We start from the raw sequence: 22,242 nt of genomic DNA, 5'->3' as shown, positions 1-22,242 counted from the left end.
TTCGTAAAAGCAGATTGCTTTTTTGATGTGCTTTGGTAGTGTGGATGCTCTTATTTCAGAAGAAGTTTTTTCTGAAGATCTCTGATCCTGAGCACTGTTGCCAGAGACAGTATTTCCATGAATGCCTGCTAATACTGAATGCAGCTAGCACAGGATTTAAGCTGTAACTTTAAAAAGTGATCTAAACAAAATTGGAGGGCAGTGAAGGCAAGTGTTTCACTTGCCAAGTGGCTTCAAAGCCATTTCATTTTTTAACATGCTAACAAGTGAGTATGTGCTATTCTTACTCTATTTATAAGGAAAAAACCCTGTTCTAAAGTTGGTCTAATTCTAACGTTGGTCCAATAAAAGATATTATTTCACCTACCTTGTCTCTTTAATATACCAAAGACAAACACACAATAACTTCTTTGCACATATTCCAATGTAGGCAGATATGCTCTTGTTAAATTTGTTTATGAAGGCTATGTCTCAACTGCAAAGAAAAGTCAGAAAAAGATATGCAATTTGCATATTTTTTCCACTTTTTTTTTTTCCAGAAAACCCTCCTCTTCCAGAACATCCCTTATTCCTCATGCAATGAGGAATACAAGGATGCCGAAAAAGCGGACGCATTCCTTGGACGTGGAATAGCTTTTCCAGGATACTGCTCTGCAGTGTAGACATAGCCTGAGTATGTACAATAGACATTCTGGACACAGAATGGCTAACCTAGTTAGGAGGGCTTTAAACTAGATTCGACGGGGACAGGTGAGCAAAGCCCAGAGGTAAGTGGAGAACATGGAGACCTGGGAGATGGGTCGGAAATGGGAGGGAGCGTGGACTACAATGGCAGAGCAATAGGAGGGTCAGGGCAAAACTGGGAGGCAAGGTCATATCAGGATCTTAAATGCCTATATACAAATGCGAGAAGTATGGGAAATAAGCAGAACTGGAATAAATAAGTACAATTATGACATTTTTGGCATCACAGAAACTTGGTGGGATAATACACATGATTGAAATGTTTGTATAGAAGGTACAGCTTGCTCAGGAAAGATACACAGGGAAGAAAGGGAGGAGGTGTTGCCTTATACATTAAAAATGAACACACTTGGAGTGAGGTGGAGATGGACATAGGAGACGGAAGTGTTGAGAGTCTCTGGGTTAGGCTAAAAGGGATTAAAAACAAAGGTGATGTCATGCTAGGAGTCTACTACAGGCTACCTACCTAGGTGGAAGAAGTGGATGAGGCTTTTTTTAAACAACTAACAAAATCATCCAAAGCCCAAGATTTGGTGGTGATGGGGGACTTCGACTATCCAATAGGTTCTTCGACTGCACTGGAGACAACTTTTTATTTCAGAAGGTTGAAAAGGCTACCGGGGGGGGGGGGAGAGGGGCGGGAGCTGTTCTAGATTTGATCCTAACAAATAGGGAGGAACTGGTTGAGAATTTGAAAGTGGAAGGCAGCTTGGGTGAAAGTGATCATGAAATCACAGAGTTCACAATTCTAAGGAAGGGTAGAAGGGAGAACAGCAAAATAGAGACAACGGATTTCAGGAACGCGGATTTTGGTAAGCTCAGAGAGCTGATAGGTCCCATGGGAATCAAGACTGAGGGGAGTTGGCAGTTTTTCAAAGGGACACTGTTAAGGGCCCAAAAGCAAGCTTTTCCGATGTGTCAGAAAGAAAATATGGCAAAAGACCACCCTGGCTTAACCACGAGATCTTGCATGATCTAAAAATAAAAAAGGAGTCATATTAAAAATGGAAAGTAGGACAAATTACAAAGGATGAATATAGGCAAACAGCACAGGAATGCAGGGGCAAGATTAGAAAGGCAAAGGCACAGAATGAGCTCAAACTAGCTACGGGGAAAAAGGAAACAAGACTACTTTTTATAAATACATTAGAAGTAAGAGGAAGACCAAGGAGAGGGTAGGCTCACTGGTCAGTGAGGAGGGAGAAACAGTAACAGGAAGCTTGGAAATGGCAGAGATGCTCAATGACTTTTGTTTCGGTTTTCACAGAGAAGTCTGTAGGAATGCCTAACAGTGCATGCTAGAGGAAAGGTGGTAGATTTAGAAGGTAAAATTAAAAAAAGAACAAGTTAAAAATCACCTAGAAAAGTTAGGTGCCTGCAAGTCACCAGGGCCTGATGAAATGTATCCTAGAATACTCAAGGAACTGATAGAGGAGGTATCTGAGCCTTTAGCTATCATCTTTGAAAAATCATGGGAGACAGGAGAGATTCCAGAGGATTGGAAAAGGGCAAATATAGTGCCCATCTATAAAAAGGGAAATAAGAACAACCCAGGAAACTACAGACCAGTTAGTTTAACTTCTGTGCCAGGGAAGATAATGGAGCAATTAATTAAGGAAACTATCTGCAAACACTTGGAAAGTGGCAAAGTGAGAGGGAGCAGCCAGCATGGATTTGTAAAGAACAAATCATGTCAAACCAATCTGATAGCTTTCTTTGATAGGATAACAAGTCTTGTGGATAAGGGAGAAGCGGTGGATGTGGTATACTTAGACTTTAGTAAGGCATGTGATGTGGTCTTGCATGATATTCTTATCAATAAACTAGGTAAATACAACTTAGATGGAGCTACTATAAGGTGGGTGCATAACTGGCAGGATAACCGTACTCAGAGAGTAGTTATTAATGGTTCACAATCCTGCTGGAAAGGCATAACAAGTGGGATTCCGCAGGGGTCTGTTTTGGAACCAGCTCTGGTCAATATCTTCATCAACGATTTAGATATTGGTATTGACAGTACGCTTATTAAGTTTGCAGATGATTCCAAGCTGGGAGGGGTTGCGACTAATCCGGAGGATAGGGTCATAATTAAAAATGACCTGGAGAAATGGTCTGAGGTAAATAGGATGAAGTTTAATATGAGGTAAATAGGATGAAGTTTAATAAAGACAAATGCAAAGCGCTCCACTTAGGAAGGAACAATCAATTTTGTACATACAGAATGGGAAGCAACTGCCTGGGAAGGAGTACGGTAGAAAGGGATCTAGGGGTTATAGTGGACCACAAGTTGAATATAAGTCAGCAGTGTGATGCTGTTGCAAAGAAAACAAACATGATTCTGGGATGCATTAACAGGTGTATCGTGAGCAAGACACGAGAAGTCATTCTTCTGCTCTATTCGGTGCTGGTTAGTCGTCAATTGGAGTATTGTGTTCAGTTCTGGGCACTGCATTTCAAGAAAGATGTGGAGAAATTGGAGAAGGTCCAGAGAAGAGCAACGAGAATGATTAAAGATATAGAGCAATGGTCCCCAACCTTTTAGGGCTGCGGGGTGCCCGGGGGCGGGGCCACTCACGTGCTTGGGGATGGAGCTGCGCACGCACTCGAGAGCAGGGCTGCACACACGCCCCAGGGCAGGGCCACCCATACGCTGCATGCCCAGTCCTGGTGCCACCCTTGCGCTGCACTCCCGGGGCTGGTGCCGCTCCTGTGCCACACGCCCAGGAGCTGGCATCACCCACGCACTGCACGCCTGGGGCCAGTGCCGCTCCTGCGCTGCGGACCCAGGAGCGGGGACACCCATACACTCCGTGCCCGGGGCTGGCATCGCCCATACGCCACACACCCAGGGGCCAGGGCCGCCCATACTCCACGCTCCTGGGGCTGGCACAGTCCTTCCGCCATGTACCCGGGGGCGGGGCCACCTATACGGTGTGCATCCAGGGGCCGGCACTGCCCATGCACCACGCGCCGGGGGGCAGGGCTGTCCCCGATCACTCTGCGGGTGCACAGAAATGGCCTGGCGGGCGCCATGGCGCCCGCGGGCACCACATTGGGGACCACTGGTCTAGACAACATGACCTATGAGGGAAGGCTGAAGGAACTGGGTTTCTTTAGTTTAGAAAAGAGAAGATTGAGGGGGGACATAATAGCAGTTCGCAGATATCTAAAAGGGTGTCATAAGGAAGAGGGAGAAAACTTGTTCATCTTGGCCTCTGGGGCTAGAACAAGAAGCAATGGGCTTAAACTGCAGCAAGGGAGGTTTAGGTTGGACATTAGAAAAAAGTTCCTGTCAGGGTAGTCAAACACTGGAATAAATTACCCAGGGAGGTTGTGGAATCTGCATCTGTGGAGATATTTAAGAGTAGGTTAGATAAATGTCTATCAGGGATGGTCTAGACAGTATTTGGTCCTGCCATGAGGGCAGGGGACTGGACTTGATGACCTCTCGAGGTCCCTTCCATTCCTAGTATTCTATGATTCTATGTCCCACACTTCATTAGTTCACCAATCTAGCAAAGCTTCAGCTTATAGACGTGTATGTGTGCGCGCGCGCATATTACAAGTTATTAAGTTTCAGTGGGAAACTTGCAAATTTTTACAAAACCTGCAGAGTTCACATTGTTTAGTGGAAGCATATGAATGTAGTATGTGTGGAAAGTCAGGTCATGTATTTAAAAAGAAAAACATCCACATCTGTCCCTTGGACAAATTCAGCTCAGTTATACTCATTACACATATAGTATGTTTAAAATGCAAGAATATCAATGAGTACAGAATTTGGTGCACACACTTTAGAAGTACATTACAAGTACAAAACAAAGCATGAGTTATGCATTCCTTTCTAATGGAATAGTGAAAAGATTATTTAGATACCTACCTTTAAAAGTCCTTTTAGTTGTGGTTTATAGACACTTAAAGGAAAAGAAAATGGGCTTAATCCTGCACTGTCCTCCAGATGGAACCCTTACAGAATTCAACACAAGCATATGTGCAAAGGGCTCACAGGATCTGGTCAGATGTTTATTATTGCCTACTCTTTGTTCTTGGGGCTGTTCTCTTTAAAGCACTGATCCTGGCTCTCCTCACTGGCTTCTGCTACAGCCTGGCAAATATACAGACTCTGAGGAGCAGAGGGGCAGTTCTTCAGTTGAAGCTTGCTATTGGAGAGGGTGAAAAGATGGTGGACAGCAGAGAGGCAGAGAGAAGAATCTCACAACTTCAAATACTGTTCCCTTTCCTTCAGGATCCCAGCTCTTTCAGGCAGCACTTAGTGGCCCTCTTCAAAAATCTAACTAAAAGTACCAACCCCAAATCTTCTCTGAACGCAAAAAGAATTTTTCCAGAAGGGCTGCAAGCTTGATGGTTTAATTTTTAGCAGAAAGTGAGACAGAGATAAATCTGGCTTCTGGTAAAAGGTCAACTGAGTTCAAGAGGATACGGAAAAAGAAGTTCAAGCAATCTAAACACGCTTAAAAACTAATTTTTGAAAGGGGAATTCAATAGTTGCCCTCTTTTACTTATTCCTTCACCATTAACTAGTTTTCCATCATGGAAGAAGTCACTACTTTATTAAAATACAAATTAGGTTTTAAAATGGCCTTGCTTTTAAATGTAAAATGAAGGCGCCATTGTCTGATAGCTCTGGCAGGGTGCGTATTAGCATAGGATATTGATGCACTTCTCAGGTCACTGAAGATACAAAGCTCATTTTAAGGCAGGCACCAGTATCCTACTAACAAACCCCTTGTTGAACTTTATAAGCAAGCTCATGTAACATTAATCAGATGAAAGTGCATTAACATACCGTAAGGTTCAATGAGTTTATTTCTTTTTGAGGTTGACAAGGGATTTCCCCCAATTCTTTCGAGTCTATTTTCATCAAATAAAGCAGCCATTTCCCATTGCTGATTTCTTTTGGCCACTGGATGTTCAAAGATGCTGTGCCAAATGTTTTAAGTGGTCTACCCAAGTTAGTTACCTATTAGGAAAAGAAATTCCATTAATTCTCTTATAAACTTGAATTTACAGCTATAAAGCTGCACTAAAAGGACAAAGAATACTGTTTTTCTGGCATTAAGAAAAGTCACAGGAAAGAACAAATTCTGAAGATACCATATATTTGGATTTGCCAAACAACTTTTGAATGGAAATAAAAGGTAGCAAACCTTCCAAATTCTAGAAATCATCATACATAATATTCTGGATGATCTAGCATACAATTTTGTACTACAAAATCAGGGGAAACTAGATTTTCTGAAATTTTATGTAAAAGTTCTATCATCTATGAAGTACAAACAGAATACAAAGGTGGTACAATAAAGATTCGGTCTGGGTGATAGCATACATATTTAGTATTACAATGTTTTCAAGGCTGGAATGCCAGCTCTCTAGGCCAGTAGTGTCTGAAAATAATTCTTCTGTCGACAGCAACAGGAGCCAGAACCTTTTAACCGACGCAAAAACGTGCTCTGTTATAGCAAGCAGGATACAACTACCAGGAAACATCTGGTGCCACAGAATGACACTTCTCTCCATCTTGCTCTAACAAGTATGGTAGGTGGTTTTTAGTTGGAGTGCAATGCTGCAATATCTAGAGCTTTGTTGTCACTGAGCAAATAAATTACAAACACCACCAAGTATTCTAAATTACTGTATCAGGTATATTTAAAACAGCTGCAGAAGGAAATTTTCAGGAGCCAAAGGCAAGCATGTGAATTATAAAAGAGATCTAGGTTCTTCTGAACTTGAGACATGTCCCTTTTTTCTTCCCCTGAAAACCTTCATTCCAAGCTTCTGATAGAGGCCACAAATGCCCAAATTAATAACCTCTTCATGAGACCACTGAGAGCATGAAGAGGGAGGGCCAGGATTCCAGCTATAAAACGCACATCCAGTCAGGATGTGTTTTAGAGGTAGGGAACAAGGAGGTGATTCAGGTGCAAGAGCAGCCAATTTTGAGGGGGTGGGAGGGAGGGAATAGACTATACTGAAAAGCGTGGACCACATGTGTGTGTGTGTATGGAGAGAAATACATGGAGCAAAAATTTACATTGCCACAACTTACAGACCATTTGAGACAAACGGATATGAGAGCCTTCTCTTAGTAATTAAAAGGCGGAAGGCCAAGCAGGTGAGCTCATAGGGCCACATTATCAAAAAGGGATACAGCACAGCTTGTTTGTGGATGTTCAGTTTTATGTGCACAAATATCTGCACACACTTTCTGAGCTCTAACACTGGGCATACCATTGTTAGGTTTGTGTATGTAAAGTTTTGTTACCTGTAGGCAAGGATGTTTATGCTGGAAAAGTGTAGGTTCAGGGGATAGCACACAAACAAATTAGAAAATGTTTTCTGAAAGTGTGACCCTGAACTTTCAAGACTGGGTGAAGCCCCAGTCTTGACAGACCAGTCAGGTTGTTTGTTGTGGAAAGGAGTAGGAGGTGTTTAATGGTGGTCATTTGGGTGCTAAGGTGGTCAGCTTCAAATCAGCCAGATTTTTAAAATATTCCATGAGTGTCAGGGGAAAAAAAATTAATGATTTCTTAATAGATCAACTCACTCTGAATTGATATTCTATTATATTTCCAACATCATCTTCTGACTTCATAGCACTCTCTCCGATGACATTACCTCCAAAGTATATCTGGGAAGGCTTAGCAACTCTGTTTAATTTTTAAAAAAACAGATTAAGTTTTAGTATGGGTTGTAGGAAAGGGATCATTCTCACATTGATTAGTTATGGTAACTATAAACACTTACCCAGTGAGTGACAAAAGCAATTCAATAACCACTTTAGCGGTAGCAGTAATTGGAGCCAAATTAACTTGATTACTTGTTCTATAATGAAAATGAAATGGCAATGTTTATTTTAAATTTTAAGTTTTCACATTATAATAAAATTGCCTTTACAAAACAAATTGAAGCCATTCTTTAAGGTTTACAAGTATATGTGAAAACACCATGAGAAAAGTAACAATGACAAAAAAATCTTACGTTTCCAACTGCAGATTAACATCCAAGTTAGTTGTGTCAACGTTAACTTTGGTTGTACTTAAAATTAGATAAAAGGTTACCTAAACAGGAAAAAAATCCACACAATATGATGTGATAATATATTTTTGTAATCACAAACATTTTGTTTTATATTAAAAAAAAAAGTCATGGAATTCTGAGATGTTAAAACTAGGATAGACCCCCAAACCAAACCCCAACATATAAATACCCCCTGAACTCAGGGCAAGTTCCAGTCTAGCTCCATAATCTAACTTTATATATTAGACCCATCTAATAAAAAGAGAAAAAACAAGCCACCTACATTGGAATTTCTCTTAAAAGGATTTCCAAGTTCACATTCTGCTTGAGAACCATTTTGATTGGCACCACAGGTCAATTGTTTTTCCTGAATTAAAGATATTCAGAAGTCAAAACACAATAAGTATTTAAATATATGAAATATACCTCTGTCCTGCTTTTCTATAACACTTACAGGATAAGCCCTCAGTTCTCTGAAAGAAGAGTAGGTCAAACTATCTGGAAAAGTTGCAACTAGTTTAGCTTCATGGGCATCTTCACCATCTTTTTGGGGATTTTTTGCATCTGATGGATTATTTGCCACCATTATTTCTAGTGCAATTTCCTTCTGATCTTTGAGGACAAGCACTGGAACATTATTCTCACTATGGAAACAAAATGAAACAAGTCTCACACACTGGGGAAAATAATATGTCCCTGCCAAACATCCACCCAAATGCAGTCATTTTTGCTAAAGTATAAATTAAATCTTACATTGGCAAATATGAAAATCTGTCTCCTTCTTTGGTAAGGAATCTGTATTGAAGTATTAGGTTGCTATTACATATGTTATCTGCTCCACATCCTTCTTTTAAGAACTGCACCTATATAAAAGCTAAAAGTCAGTTTACCTTAGGACATACAACAATTCTAAAATCTATGTTAAAAATCCAAACATCTGCTGATATATGCTGCAATTCAAATCCATAGACACTTCACACTCTCTTCCTTGTGGAGACAAGGCCTTAGTCTGACTTCACCTTTTCAGCTGTAAGGAGATGGGGATACTATTGCTTTTCTGAAGATGTGTATCATTGCTGCTAAGTAAAAGTGTTGTGTCACACAAATACAAAAACTGGGACATTTTGGGGCCAACTGTTTAAAGTGATATGTGCCTCTCCTGCTCAGTGCTTTAATGGGAACTAAGTTAGCTATGTGTTCTCAAACTGGAAATTATATCTCTGGTTCAAAATGTAGACATACCCCAATTTCTAGAGGAATTTGTTCAAGGACACCCTTACCCTGTAAACATTAATTGCATAATGCACTTGTGAAGCGGGGCACGCATTCACAAGAATGAGACAACTTGATCAGTTTTCATTGGTGACATCCCACACGTGAGGTTATAAATTAATTGTATGTCATGTGTCTCCTCACTTATTTCTCTTTGGTCATAGCTTAGTTTTTTACAGCCTTTAATTTAGCGACTTCCAATACAAGTGCATGTGATATCCATGAGCGCGCTCATGCTCGCTCTCTCTCTCTTGACTTGGAGCTTAATTCTAAAGAGTATATTGGAACCAATTACCCATGCAAATAACCCAACCTCTCCACTCTTCTGTCATACAAATTGTGAAGTTTGGTTGTCTTAACAATCCACTTCGCATCATCTTCCAAAGATAGAGTCAAGAACAGACTTACTTCTGAGTTCACTGTTTCTGGTTCATTTGAATTTAGAATTGGAACAAGATCAGGAAGTGACCTTCCTTGTCTTTTCTTAGATGGTAAACTGGATTCCGAGCTGCCACTGATTTTAACACCAACCGATACAGGAATGGGCCGTAGTTTATCTTTGATATTCTCCTATTAAACGTGAAATAAATAGCTTCTTTAGTATATAGTGTAAAAATCTCACTTTATTTGTTAACTGGGCAATATATATTCCGTTTTGTTTAGAGTGCAAGCAAAAAAACGTTCACTATGTTTCTCAAGGGAAAGAGTTGAAAGTCTTTATATTCATTGACTTAAAGAACATTAACATAGAAAACATGATACAAGGGCATCTGAAACCCAGATTCATTGGTTTACTAATGATCAGTCTCAGACGTTTGATCACTAAGAATGATATCTGGGAACACAGAGGAAGTGGTGGACATACTTTTCCTCTTCCTGTAGAGCAGCAACTTTCAACCTTTTTCATTTGCTGATCCCTTAAAAGTTTTCAGATGGAGATGCAGTCTGATCACATGGCAGTCTGCAGACTACAGGCTGAAAACCAGTATTGTAGAGGATTCATTTCAATTGTGTGAGAAGTGAAGCAAAAATCAGCTTGCAATAGTGAAACCTTCAAGGCTGCTGCTTAGTAACAGCACAGGCATGTAGTGGAAACCCATTTTTCTGCCCCTCAGACTCAGCCCCATGGCAAAGTCCTACCAGAGACAAAGCCTTCCATAACAGTCCTTCTTCAGTCCTATAAGAACCAACAATGCATTAAATGTTCAAAGCTATTTACTCCTGAGGAATTCTGTGCTACTATGCACATACAGAATTCATAGCCTCCCTCAGATCATATTTTCTCTGCAGAATTTTGATTCTGCTGGAGAGGCACTGCAATCACACCTTTCACCCACCAGGAGCTGCTGTGGCACCAGACAAGAGAACACGGAATTACAGAGGCTGTGTGGGGAGCCAGCTGAGGAGGGACTGAGGGGGGCACATTAAACTGCTGGGGGTGTTTACAGTCTAGGGTTCAGAAGAGTTACTGGGAGAAAAGACTGCACAGGAGCTAGTGGGTTAACATTTAGGCAGGGCTAAATGGGAGGGGAGTTGCAGGACCATATTGGGGAGAGAAGGTAGAAGAGAATTGAAGAGACACATTAGGGACAAGGACAGATGTACCTGACTGAATAGGAGAGGCTAGGGGTCAGACAGGGAGTTGGTGAGTCTCCCCTATGCAGACCCTAACAATCTCCACTCCCACCATCAACAAAAAAACCCACCTATTCCACATTTCTCCCACCCACTCCCAACAACTCTCCATATTCGCTCCCAGGATTCTTCCATCTCACCATCTTCAGTACTCTGACTCACCGCAAGCCCTCCCTGCTTCAGAGGGGCGACTGAAATACGGTTCTGTATTATAATTTAAATGAATTATTCCTCAAAGTTCTATATTAATATCCCTAATAAGGAATCTATTTTTAAAAAATCATGATTTTTAAAATTTATTATTTATTTTTGGCCAGTATTATTAGAGACATACTTGCTAACAGGTATTTTGAAATAACTGAAACTGGCATGATTATATTATGTTAATAAAACGTTGAATTTTATAGAATTTTTAAATACTGTGTTCAAATTTTTAATTTTTGGCACAGAATTCCCTCAAGAGTAGCTATTGTACTTGTGTACAAGTCTTCCATAAGAGCCCTCAATTTTGGAATATACTCTGCTAGTGGTGCTGGGCTTTATCTTTATGTTAACATCTACCTGGTACCCAGATTAAAAGTGTTTATATTCGGTATTACCCAAAAATAAAACAAAATACTCTCCCATTACTTTACCTGCATCACAAGAGATGTTTTCACACAGTCTCGTCTATTCTGTCCTCCCAGAGTTATACTTCCACTCAACTGATCAGACAGAGTCTTAGAAAACTGAACTCGAGAGGGCAAGCCTAACTGCCTTCTGTTATTTTCTGCTTCAAAGGTATAGTTAAGTTCTAGATCAAAAATAAAAGGAAAATACAGAATTATCATTAGGAATAGAACACTAAAGAATGCTAATTTATGAATTGTTGGCGTGTCATCTTAACCAGACTCTCTGTCGAGTTTATTTACTACTCTCCCTTTTTTGTGAAATTATCTTTGGGCCATAACCTTCACTATCTGCTGTTTTGTCCTTTTCACATTTGGCAGCCAATTTCTCTTTCCCTACATATATGCAAAAGGAGCTTTTACAATTAATAGGTTCCTGTTCAGTGTACCAGTCTCCCTCATGTGCATGCTGCTGTGCACAACATGAATAGTAATCACACTGCACAGCCAGCAGAGGCAAGGCTGGAACAGAAAACATCCTGAAGGCTGCACATAAACTCTCTCTTTCTCTGATGTGCCCCACAAGTCCATGGCTGGATCAGACAACAGTACCCACTGCTAGGTTTTTATATAGAGCAGGGGTGGGCAATAATTTTTTATGGAGGGCCACTCCCAGAATTTGGTAAGTGGTCAAGGGCCGCACTCTTGCATATTAATGGAGGAGGTGTGGGGTCTGGGACGGAGGTTGGGTGCAGAAGGGAGCTTGGGAAAAGGGACTGGGGTGCAGGAAAAGGTGTGAGATTGGAAGGGAGTTGTAACCTGGGGCAGCGAACTGGGCTGCACAGTCTGGGAGAAGGCATGGGTGCAGAAGGGGGCGCAGCGTCTGGGAGGCAGTTGTGACCTAGGGCAGGAGTGGGTACAGGGATCTTGGTTGTGACCAGGGGTAGAGAATTTGGGTGCCAGATCTGGAAGGGGGTTGTGATCTGATGCCGTGGATTGGGGGGTAGAGTCTGGGAGGTAGTAGGAGTGCTGGATGGGGACAGAGGATTGGAGGGAGAGAGAGGCCAGGGTGCCAGAGGCAAGGAGACATAACCTAGGTGGCTCCCAGCCAGCAGCACAACAGGTTCCTCAGCCAGAGTCTTTGATGCCCTTGCACCAGCTGTGTGGACCATGTGGGGCTGTGAATACTGCAAACCCTAAGGAGGTACCTAGTGTGCCTGTTCTGCAAACAAGCAGCTCTCATTGGCCAGAAGTTGGAAAACCCTTAAAGACACAAGTAATTCTTATTCCAATTGCTGCTTCCATGGAACCATTCATGTGAGGAACACCCTTAGTAATAAGAGTTTGAAGGAAATGTCCCTCAACAAAAGGCAAATGCTAATTATCAAAGGGTACGTCTAGACTACATGCCTCTGTCACCAGAGGCATGTAGATTAGGCTACCAGACGTAAGAAAATGAAGCGGCGATTTAAATAATCGCCGCTTCATTTAAATTTACATGGCTGCCGTGCGGAGCCGACAAACAGCTGATCAGCTGTTTGTTGGCTCAGCGCGATAGTCTGGACGCGTGGGTGTCGACATCAAAGGTATTTGTCGACCACCCAGGTAAACTTCATCCCAGGAGGCATACCTGGGTGGTCGACAAATACCTTTGATGTCGACACCCGCGCGTCCAGATTATCGCGCTGAGCCGACAAACAACTGATTAGCTGTTTGTCGGTTCAGCGCGGCAACCATGTAAATTTAAATGAAGCGGTGATTATTTAAATCACCGCTTCATTTTCCTATGTCTGGTAGCCTAATCTACATGCCTCTGGCGACAGAGGCATGTAGTCTAGACCTACCCAAACAGGCCTTTAAGACTATATTTTATGGAGTGATGCCAGTGTGTGAATAGGCTTTACTGATCCTATGGAGTGTCTGTTGGCTTACCGGTTTAAAGCCAGGTAGAATGTAAGAATCTAACTTTCAGACAAGAAATTTAGTCATATAAACTTAATTACACTTCTACAGAATCCTACACTTCTGTTAGCTCAAACTGCTGCTCTCAAGTGACAGCTAGTACTGTCAGTATATGCTGAATTATATTTTAGATCTGACACACAAAATTTGAGAGTTGTTGCATTTTACATACCTAGCTCTGCAGTTAACTTTTATTGACCACGGCTCTGTTTTACCAGAACATTAAACAGCCCTAAAAACAAGCAAAACAAAACCAAAACCTCTCATGAAAAGCAAATAAAAAGCATTTGTAACTACTTACTTATTCTTGGATTGAAGTCAGTGGGCTTAGCAGTGTATTCAAAACATGCTTCAACATCCATGCTGCAAAGAGTCAAGAATTTAAAAATAATGTTAAGAAGTCATGTTCCAACAGATTGAACATTTCAGTATTTCGTTAAAAAGAAGCCACTTGTCCATTATCCTGGCTTCTATAATGTGATTCATATTATATGTATGATCAGAACTTTGTTTCTTAGTGAATGGTAACTTACAAAACCAGAAGAAAAAGTGCTTCTCTCTTATTACTCTTTTTTTTTTTAACATCTGAAAAAGTCAAGAAGTTCTTACAAAAGTAATTTTTCCCATTTAAATAAAATAAAATATATTGTAGCTTTACTGTATTTGCTAGAGGACCTCTGGAAGAAACAACTGGATTTTGACACAACAAGAGATTGAAACCTGAGCAAGTGAGTGGGTAGAAATGTTTAACATGAATGAGCCTAGGTCAGAGGTGGGCAAAATAAAACCCACAGGCCAGATTCAGGCCACCAAACTGCTGGATCCAGCCCACAAGCACCTCTCTCTGTCTGCCCTGGCCTCCCTCTTCGCCCTCTCTCCCCCCCCCCCATGCACACACACACTGCTCAAAGAAGCTCTCTGAACATTGCAAGCCGAGGGGAGAGACTTCGCATACTGCCTCCATTCCCAGCATAATCTCTCAGCTCCCATTGGTCAGTTTGTTTGTAGGCCTGGCGAAGTACCCCTCCTCCTCAGGGCTCACAGCATTCACAGCCCCACACGATCCATGCAGCTGGTGCAGGGGCATGGAAGGCAAGGACTCTGGCTGAGGAACCTGCTGGGCTGCTGGCCAGGAGCCATGCATGTAACGTCTCCTAGCCAAAGCCTGCCTTTGGCACTCCAGCCCCTTCCTTACCTCAACCATCTGTCCCCCTCCAGGATCCCTCCCAGACTCTGCACCCCAATCCCCTACCCCAGGTCACAACTAGGGATGTAAATGCAGTTTAACTGATTAAACATATTTTTAACTGCTTAGCCGATTAAAGGGAAGGGCAACCGGGAGGGAGGGGCCACTCCAGCCCAGTTGCCTGTGACTGAGCTGGAGGGCTCCCTGCCCCTGCCACAGGCAGGGGCTGCACTGGCCGGGCTGGAGAAGCCCCTGCCTGCAGTGGCTGATAGTGCCCGGCAGGCAACAGCTGCTTTGGTGTCCCAATCGAAGCAGCTTCTGTCTGTGGGGCACCCAGGCCTGTTGCAAACAGAGGCTGCTCCAGTTGGGACACCGGACAGTCCCTGTCCAGGGCAGACTCCAGCAGGACTGGATCAACCTCCTGCCTGTGGCAGACAGGGAGGTGCTTCAGCCCCTACCAGTTAACGTTACTGATTAAATCTTCATATCCCTAGTCAACAACCCCCTCAGATCCTGCATCTCCTCCCACACCCCTCCTCCAGGTTATAACTAGGGATGTCAACATATAGTCGACTATTCGATTAACCAATAACCTTAGGATTATCAGTTAATCTTGTCAACAACACACATTCTGTATCAGAGGCTGCGGGGCGGGGGGGGGGGGCAAGAGCCGGTGCTGGGGGGAGCAGTCTAAAAAGCCAGTTTCCCCCAGCACCAGCTACATGGTGATGCATATCCGAGGCAGCAGGGTTGAGGCAGGAAAGGCTGCCCCGAAGCAGCCTCTGTGCGCAGCGGGTCCGAGCTCCCCACAGAGGATGTCCCCTCCTCCAATGGACCAGGCTCTTCCAATGCTAGCCCTGGCTGCTGTAGACAGAGGCTGCTTTGCAGCAGTCTCCCCTGCTCCTCTCCCCTGCCCCCGCAGCAGCCTCTGTCCATGAGGAGCTCGGACCCCCACAGACAGAGGCTTCTGCCACCGTTCACTGCTGTCTCTGCTACAGAAGCAGCAGCACGGGGTGGCAGGCAGCCAGTCTGTGCAAGGAGCTGATTTTTAATCTGGCTCCCGTTGCAGGCTAGCTCCCACCTGCCACCCCACACTGTTGCCTTTGATACAGAGGCAACAATGCAGATTGGCAGGGGGCTCCTTAGGAGTGGGGCTGGGAGAGCACAGGCTGCCGGCATCACCCCCAGAGACTATTAAATAGTTGTGTAACCAATAAGATTTTATGTGGCTACACAACTATTGAATTACCTGATATCTAACATCCCTAGTTACAACCCCCCTCCAAGACCTTGCACCCTAATTCCCTATCCCTTTGCTTCAGCTACCCCAGACTAACACGGCTACATTTCTATCCCTGAACATAACCCATATCCCTGTACCCACTCCAGCCCCAGGTCACAACTGCCTCCTAGAACTTGCACCCCTCCTCCACATCAGAATCCTCTCCTGCACTCATACCCCCTCCATGCATCCCCTTCTGCACCCCAGTCTCCTGCCCCAGGTTAAAACTCCCTTCCAGATCCCACACCCCCCTCCTGCACCTACCTCCATCCCAGACCCCACACCTCCTCCATTAATATCAAGGAAGAGTGTAGCCCTCAACTGCTTATGAAATTCTTGGAATGGCCCCCCATCAAAAATTACTGCCCACTGCAGTCTACTACATCTGAGTGCAGAATGGGTCTTTCTCTTTTCTAGTAGTTTGCACTTTTAGTTTGTTATAAAATGTCCAATAAAAAATATTTATTTATGTTTGCTCTTTATGCTTCCATTTAAGGCCAATGATGAAAGGCCATCCCAGAGTCTCTAAAATATGCATGTATGTTAAATTAAACAGATAGTGATAAATCACATGGGAACACTATGAGACCAATATACACATACATGTTCCACCAACCACTTCATTCTTACACTGAAGTTGTATTAAAACATTTTTCAACATAAGCTTCTAAGGAAGAGTAACATCACATTTTATTATTGCCTAATATGTCATCTTAAAAAAAAACCAACTACTTCTATGCCCTAGTTAGCTAACCTTTGCCTTTTAGTATCTTGATAAAGATATCTGCCACACAACTAATAGGTTTTCCAGTCAAGCTAAAACTTGGTAACAGGTTCTAAATTATAAGTTTCAGGACAAGAACTAAATGCATATAGATGGAAATAACTGAAAATAATTCTCCTATTCTAACATTTCAGAAGAGAAGCCAGCTATTGGACAAGATAAATGTGAAACATATTCTTATGCTGCATATGCCTCTCTTCAGCCCAATGGATCTGCATGCCCATGCCCATCACCATCACCTTGAAAACATGAAGCGCTCAATATGCCAAACCTTACAACAACAACAAAAAGTATCCTACCAGATTCCACTGGGTTCACGACAGGTCTTTCTGTTCAGGTCAATCTTGTCAGGAGATATTCTGATGGATTTTTTAATGCTTATAATAGGCCGCGATCTTTATTATTATTATTATTTGGAGGGGTGGGATGGAAGAGTAGAGAGAGAAAAGAAAGAGAAAAAATGTTACAATTAGTAAATTGTGTTACTCTGACTTTAACAGAAGCAGCAGCCTCTTATAGTTGCACTGATTTGCTGTGAAAATTCCCTATATCACAATGCTATTAAAAGAAATGCAGGTTCTGAGTTTCAGAAAGGCTGGAAATAAAACTTACAGCGTGTTGGGGAGACAAGGTGGGTGAGGTAATATCTTTTATTGGATCAACTTCTGTTGGTGAGGGAGAGAGAGCAGCTTTGAAGCTTAAAATAGAGCTCTTCTCCTGTACATAATGCTGAAGCTGAACAACCCTGAAAACCCATGAAGGTCAAGTGACTTTACTAATTTTTTTAAAACCACTATGATAATGTTACAGTTGTCATTTTACAAACACAAAAAGTCAGGAAATTCAAAGTGATGGTGTGCTGGCAACCGTTCCCACGGCAATTGTAATTAATCCATGTGCGTAGACAGTGAATAATAGAAGTAATTTTAGATTAACATACATGTCAACTTTAATGTGCAGTGTGAATGGCTGAGTTCTGGCTGCTAAGGCAAACAACATTTTCACTTCCTGACTTTCATGCATATAGGGTTGCTGGCATAATGCTACATTAGCAGATTTATTTTGTGTTTTAAACATGAGGGGAATGTATTTATTTTCTTTTTAAAATATTATTTGTATTATAGTAGTATCTAGAGGCCACAGTCAACATGGGGGCCCCATATTATGCTCTGCATGCTACAATGCAGTAAAAAATGGCCCCTACCCCGGTCAGGAGACAACAGTTATGTCTGCATTGCAAATCCACTGACCTTGTCGCTCACACAATGTCTCCTTGCACTCTGATGTCGAGGGAGCCCCACAGAACAGATTTTCACGTCACAGGTTTAAGAGCTGCCTACATGAGGTTTTGGATTCAGCCCCTCCCTTTTACGCCTCACACAGCAGAATGCAGTGATTCTTTAGTGTTAAGACTTTGCTTGGTCACAGTGGGCACATGTGCATTCAGGATATTCCAAGAGCTCATAATCTATAGTTCTCTTAAACATTGCTACATTTTCTTGAGAAGCACATAAACTCTAAACATCAAGGATGTTAAGGTTATCTTTCAGCCAGTTCTGTAGAAGGGTATATGTCTACAAAGTACACTATGCCCAGATCTGCAGGACTCAGGCTTGTGGACTCGGCATTTCCAAGCCATCAAGCATCCACACTGCATTATAAAAATGGGTTTACAGTTGTTGGACCTGGGTCCCAGAGACATGTTAATGTGTCTATATCACTCTATACACACCACCTCCCTCAGGTGTGTAGCTTGAACAGCATCCACACGGCAAAATGACAGAGCTTACCTCAGTCCCAGCAGGACCTGGGCTTTGACCCATCCCCAGCAAGATCATCAGAACCAAACTGAGTGTTTGGGTCAGGTTCTGAGGACCCTTCTGGGGAAGACCTATTGATTTGTGTAGATGGAAGGGTGTTTGGGCTCTGAATAAGAGCCTGGGCTTATAGTGTACATTTTAGACCAGGAGCGGACAATATTTTTGATGGAGGGGGGGAGGGAGTGCTCCAAGGTTTTGGTAAGTGGTCAAGGGCCTCACTCTTCTATAGAGGGGGTGCAGCATCTAGGACGGAGGTTGGATGCAGAAGGGAACTCGGTAGGGGGCTGGAGTGCATGGTAGGGTGTGGGGTCTGAAGCAGAGTTTGGGTGAAGGAAGGAGTTGTGATCTAGGACAGGTGATTCAGGTACATGATCCAGGAAGGGGGTTTGAATACAGGAGAGGATTCTGGACTGGTGGGCAAGTGTAGGAGGGGGTGCTGGGTCTGGGAAGGAGTTGTATCCTGAGGGAGGAAGGAATGGAGAGGGTTTGAGTGGTAACCTGGGGCAGGTAGTTGAAGTGCAGGAAGGGTAAAGTGCTCCTAGGCAGCTCCTGGCCAACAGCCCAGCAGGATCCTTGGCAGGCTCCCTGCCTGCTGCAGCCCCAGGCCACTCAAAGCAGCCAGTTGCTGGGGCCTTGTGCTTCTCTGTAATGTATGCCGCGGAGGGGAGAGCGACTTTCCCCAGCACAATCATTGCAGCTCCCACTGGCCGGTCCCTTCCCATCTGCAAATGTCACGTGGCGCCTAGAGGCAGGCAAGAAACCTTCCTGAGGGTCCTAGTGGGCCACAGGCCCAATCTGGCCCGTGAGTCGATTTTTGCCTGTCCGTGGTGCAGACCTACCCAAAAGAGACCAGACTGATGTATGTGTATCCTTCCAACTTCTGGACCAAAAAAAAAAAAATTACAAACCTGAAACAAATCTCTTCAAAGCAGTTTGTTAGAAAACCAATCTAGATTTAGGTAAATTGCCACATACAATACACACCTGTAAACAGACACAGAATCTGAAAGTGACCCAACAGCAATATCAGGGTAGGAGTTTCTATCAAGATCCATATTTCCAGTAACAGAATAACCAAAAAATGAAACACTGGATTTTTTGCCATCAAGAATCTAAAAACAAACAGATTGGTAGGAATAAAACATTCAAGTAATTATCATTGTTTTATATGCCAAATATCTAGGACATTCGCAAAAATGAGGCATACAAAATCACATGTTCCTTTGCTCCAATTTATCTGTTCCTGGGGTTTCTACCATTTGCGAAATACAGTATGAGAAAAATATAATTAGCTGGTGAATTTTGTACTCTTCCTTTCTGAACCTGTGTTCTCAGTCATAGAAAAGCAACAGATGACTTAGATTTTTCCAAAGGGACATGCCTCTGGAGAATTGCTCCTTTCAGGTGGTACTTGCTCCCTTTTCCCCACCGTAGGTCTGGCAGATGAAAGGAATGTTCAAATTTGTCCCTTAAATGCTATAAGCCAGATTGGCACAAACTGTGCACTGTAAATGCAGCCCCTTTGTAAGTGCAAACTAACCCAAAAACCACTATAACCAGCCAGGAGGATCATATCAGTGTAGGAGCGAGCAATAAAATGGCAATGAGCTGCCACCACTATATTTACTTGCGCCTCTGCAGGTACAGGCGATTGCAGCTCTGTAGTGGGGCGGAGTGGCCGCCCGCTGAGCTGGAGGTGGAGGAACCCCTCTGGGAGCCATTTTGGGCACAGCCTAGCCCCCTCACCTGACCAGAAGCCAAGGGGCGTGGCTAGGACTATAAGAAGGCAGCCAGGAGCTCTGGACATGCCTCTGTCTCCCTCAGAGGCTGGGCCCTGACTGAGCTCCCTGGCAGCCTTCTTATAGTCCTAGCCACGCCCCTTGTCTTCCGGTCAGGTGAGGGGGTGGGGCTAGGGTGTGCCCAAAATGGCTCCCAGAGGGGTTCCTCTGCCTCTGGTTCAGCAGGCGGCCACTCCGCCCTACTACTAGCTCCCATTGGCCACGGATCACTGTTCCTCGTCAAAGGGAGCTGCAGGAAGTGGTATCCTGGTTCATGCCACTTCCCACAGCTCCCATTGGCCAGGAACAATGATCTATGGCCAATGGGAGCTGCAATCACCTGTACCTGTGGAGATGCAGGTAAATATACCACTGGTGGCCCTCCAGAGGCTAACCCTAGGGAACTAGATCCAGCCCATGGACAGGTATTTCCCCACCTCTGGTGTAGTAGGATCACTATGTAACTTAGAATCAGCGAGATGTCCATTTTAGGGTTTTATGCTGCAAGATATATTCTCTACCACCACCCATTCCAGCTGCCAGCATAGAGGGTATGGCTGGACTTCCTTGTACTACTGTTGTGTGCCACACTCGCTCACTGTGAATCCTCAGGGTCCTTTAACATACAGCCAAAGTCCAAGATTGGAGAAAGCAGAAGAAGGAGCTAAGCGCCATTTTTGCAGAGACACCTTCTTGAGCTTTGCTACAGCCAAGGATTTGGGCCTGCAGAAGGTGCACAGAGTGATGTCTATTGTGGAAGTTACCCAGTATAATATACTTTTGTGGAATAAAAATTATGTTTATAATGCTCTGCAAAGCTAAGCACAGATGGTAACAGGTGTTTAATTACCTGGGCTGGCTTTTGATTTATTCCGTTCTTGGATCCGTGATATATGAACACCTTGCCATTCCCATCATATGGTGCCCCCACAGCAATATCTGTTGAGGAAAAATTAGGAGATTTGAAAAATGTTATCCTGCTGGTGACATTCATGACAAAATAAGATGCTCTGAAGCTAGTTTTAGAAAAATGTATGGACATTGATACTTCAAGATCAGTTTTCTCACCTGGGAATCCATCCTGATTAATATCTCCAATATTTTCAACTGCAATGCCAAACATAGAATCAGTGGTTCCACTGAGGCGAACTGGCTTTACCCCTTCCCATTTGCCTTGTTGGTTAATGTAGATGTACACAGCACCTCCAGTTTCTCCATTTCTATCAAAATACTGTGGGGCTCCAACAACAATATCTTGCCAACTTAAAATGAAACAAAGTACAGCAATTTTAAAAGAATTGTGTAAAATAAGTAGAGAGTCCTGGAAAGTTTAAAATTACAGACTCAATATAATTTAAGTAAACTGATCAGACAAAGAGGCATGTGCTGAGAAAAGATCACTAGGACCCACTTTCAACTGGATCAAATAGTGATCATTTTTTATTAAAGGAACAAATTAAGTTAGTGGCCTTTCCCCTCTTGTCTGTGCTGTATAAAAGAAGGCCCCAAATGGTTTTAGTTTTGAGTGTGATTTTTGACTTATTTTTTAAAAACATGTTACCATTCAAGTTTGGGTCAGTCAACTTCTCATTTAACTGGCTGCCCTAATAATGAGTAGAAAAGAAGTCTGAAACTACCAGTAGTCATACACCCTCAAATAAATTCAAATTTAGGAGTATGTCTACACTACAGAGGGTTTTTTTTTTGGAAAACGGCAATTTAAAAAAAAATCAATTATGCCCACACTGCAATCACGTTCTTTCGAGAAAAAAAAAATAGAAAGAACTGAGGGGTTTTTCTGACATTGGTAAAGGCGTGTGTGGACAGGAAAGAGGGAGTTCTTTCGCTAGAAGAGGAAAGAGGAAGAAAGCACAGGTGCCCTGGTGGCCATTCTGCCCATAATAATCACAGCTTATATGCGAGATAGTGTCCACACTGAATAGATGCTATCTGTCGAAAAAGCAGATCGCTTTTTTGATGCGCTTTTGCAGTGTGGACGCTCTCTTTCGGAAGACTTTTTTCAGAAAATCTCATCTGGAAAAGCAGTGGCGAATTTAGGGCAGGGCGAGAGGGGCGGCTGCCCCGGGCCCCGCGCTTCCCGAGGCCCCGCGCATGTGCTGTGGCGCCACGGCG

At 43.2% G+C, this 22,242-nt stretch overlaps 1 protein-coding gene across 3 annotated transcripts in view; it reads right to left on the bottom strand.

Annotated features, from left to right (window-relative positions):
• The window catches only part of ITGA6 (integrin subunit alpha 6), a 79,689-nt gene that overhangs the window by 15,303 nt on the left and 42,144 nt on the right, over nt 1-22,242 (bottom strand). For all 3 annotated transcript variants that reach the window (XM_075933638.1, XM_006116471.4, XM_006116473.4), the window contains 14 exons: nt 21,178-21,371; nt 20,960-21,048; nt 19,316-19,443; nt 16,811-16,906; nt 13,561-13,622; nt 11,325-11,482; nt 9,463-9,624; nt 8,536-8,645; nt 8,237-8,426; nt 8,066-8,149; nt 7,744-7,823; nt 7,510-7,587; nt 7,310-7,412; nt 5,552-5,725 (listed from right to left, as the gene is read on the bottom strand). In XM_075933638.1, coding sequence (XP_075789753.1) covers nt 5,552-5,725; nt 7,310-7,412; nt 7,510-7,587; nt 7,744-7,823; nt 8,066-8,149; nt 8,237-8,426; nt 8,536-8,645; nt 9,463-9,624; nt 11,325-11,482; nt 13,561-13,622; nt 16,811-16,906; nt 19,316-19,443; nt 20,960-21,048; nt 21,178-21,371 — 1,708 coding nt within the window. The remainder of the gene's footprint in view (nt 1-5,551; nt 5,726-7,309; nt 7,413-7,509; nt 7,588-7,743; nt 7,824-8,065; nt 8,150-8,236; nt 8,427-8,535; nt 8,646-9,462; nt 9,625-11,324; nt 11,483-13,560; nt 13,623-16,810; nt 16,907-19,315; nt 19,444-20,959; nt 21,049-21,177; nt 21,372-22,242) is intronic.

This window comes from Pelodiscus sinensis, chromosome 7 (genome assembly GCF_049634645.1).
Source record: "Pelodiscus sinensis isolate JC-2024 chromosome 7, ASM4963464v1, whole genome shotgun sequence".
Classification (NCBI taxonomy): Eukaryota; Metazoa; Chordata; order Testudines; family Trionychidae; genus Pelodiscus; species Pelodiscus sinensis.
This window is presented reverse-complemented; position numbering and strand designations above follow the sequence as displayed.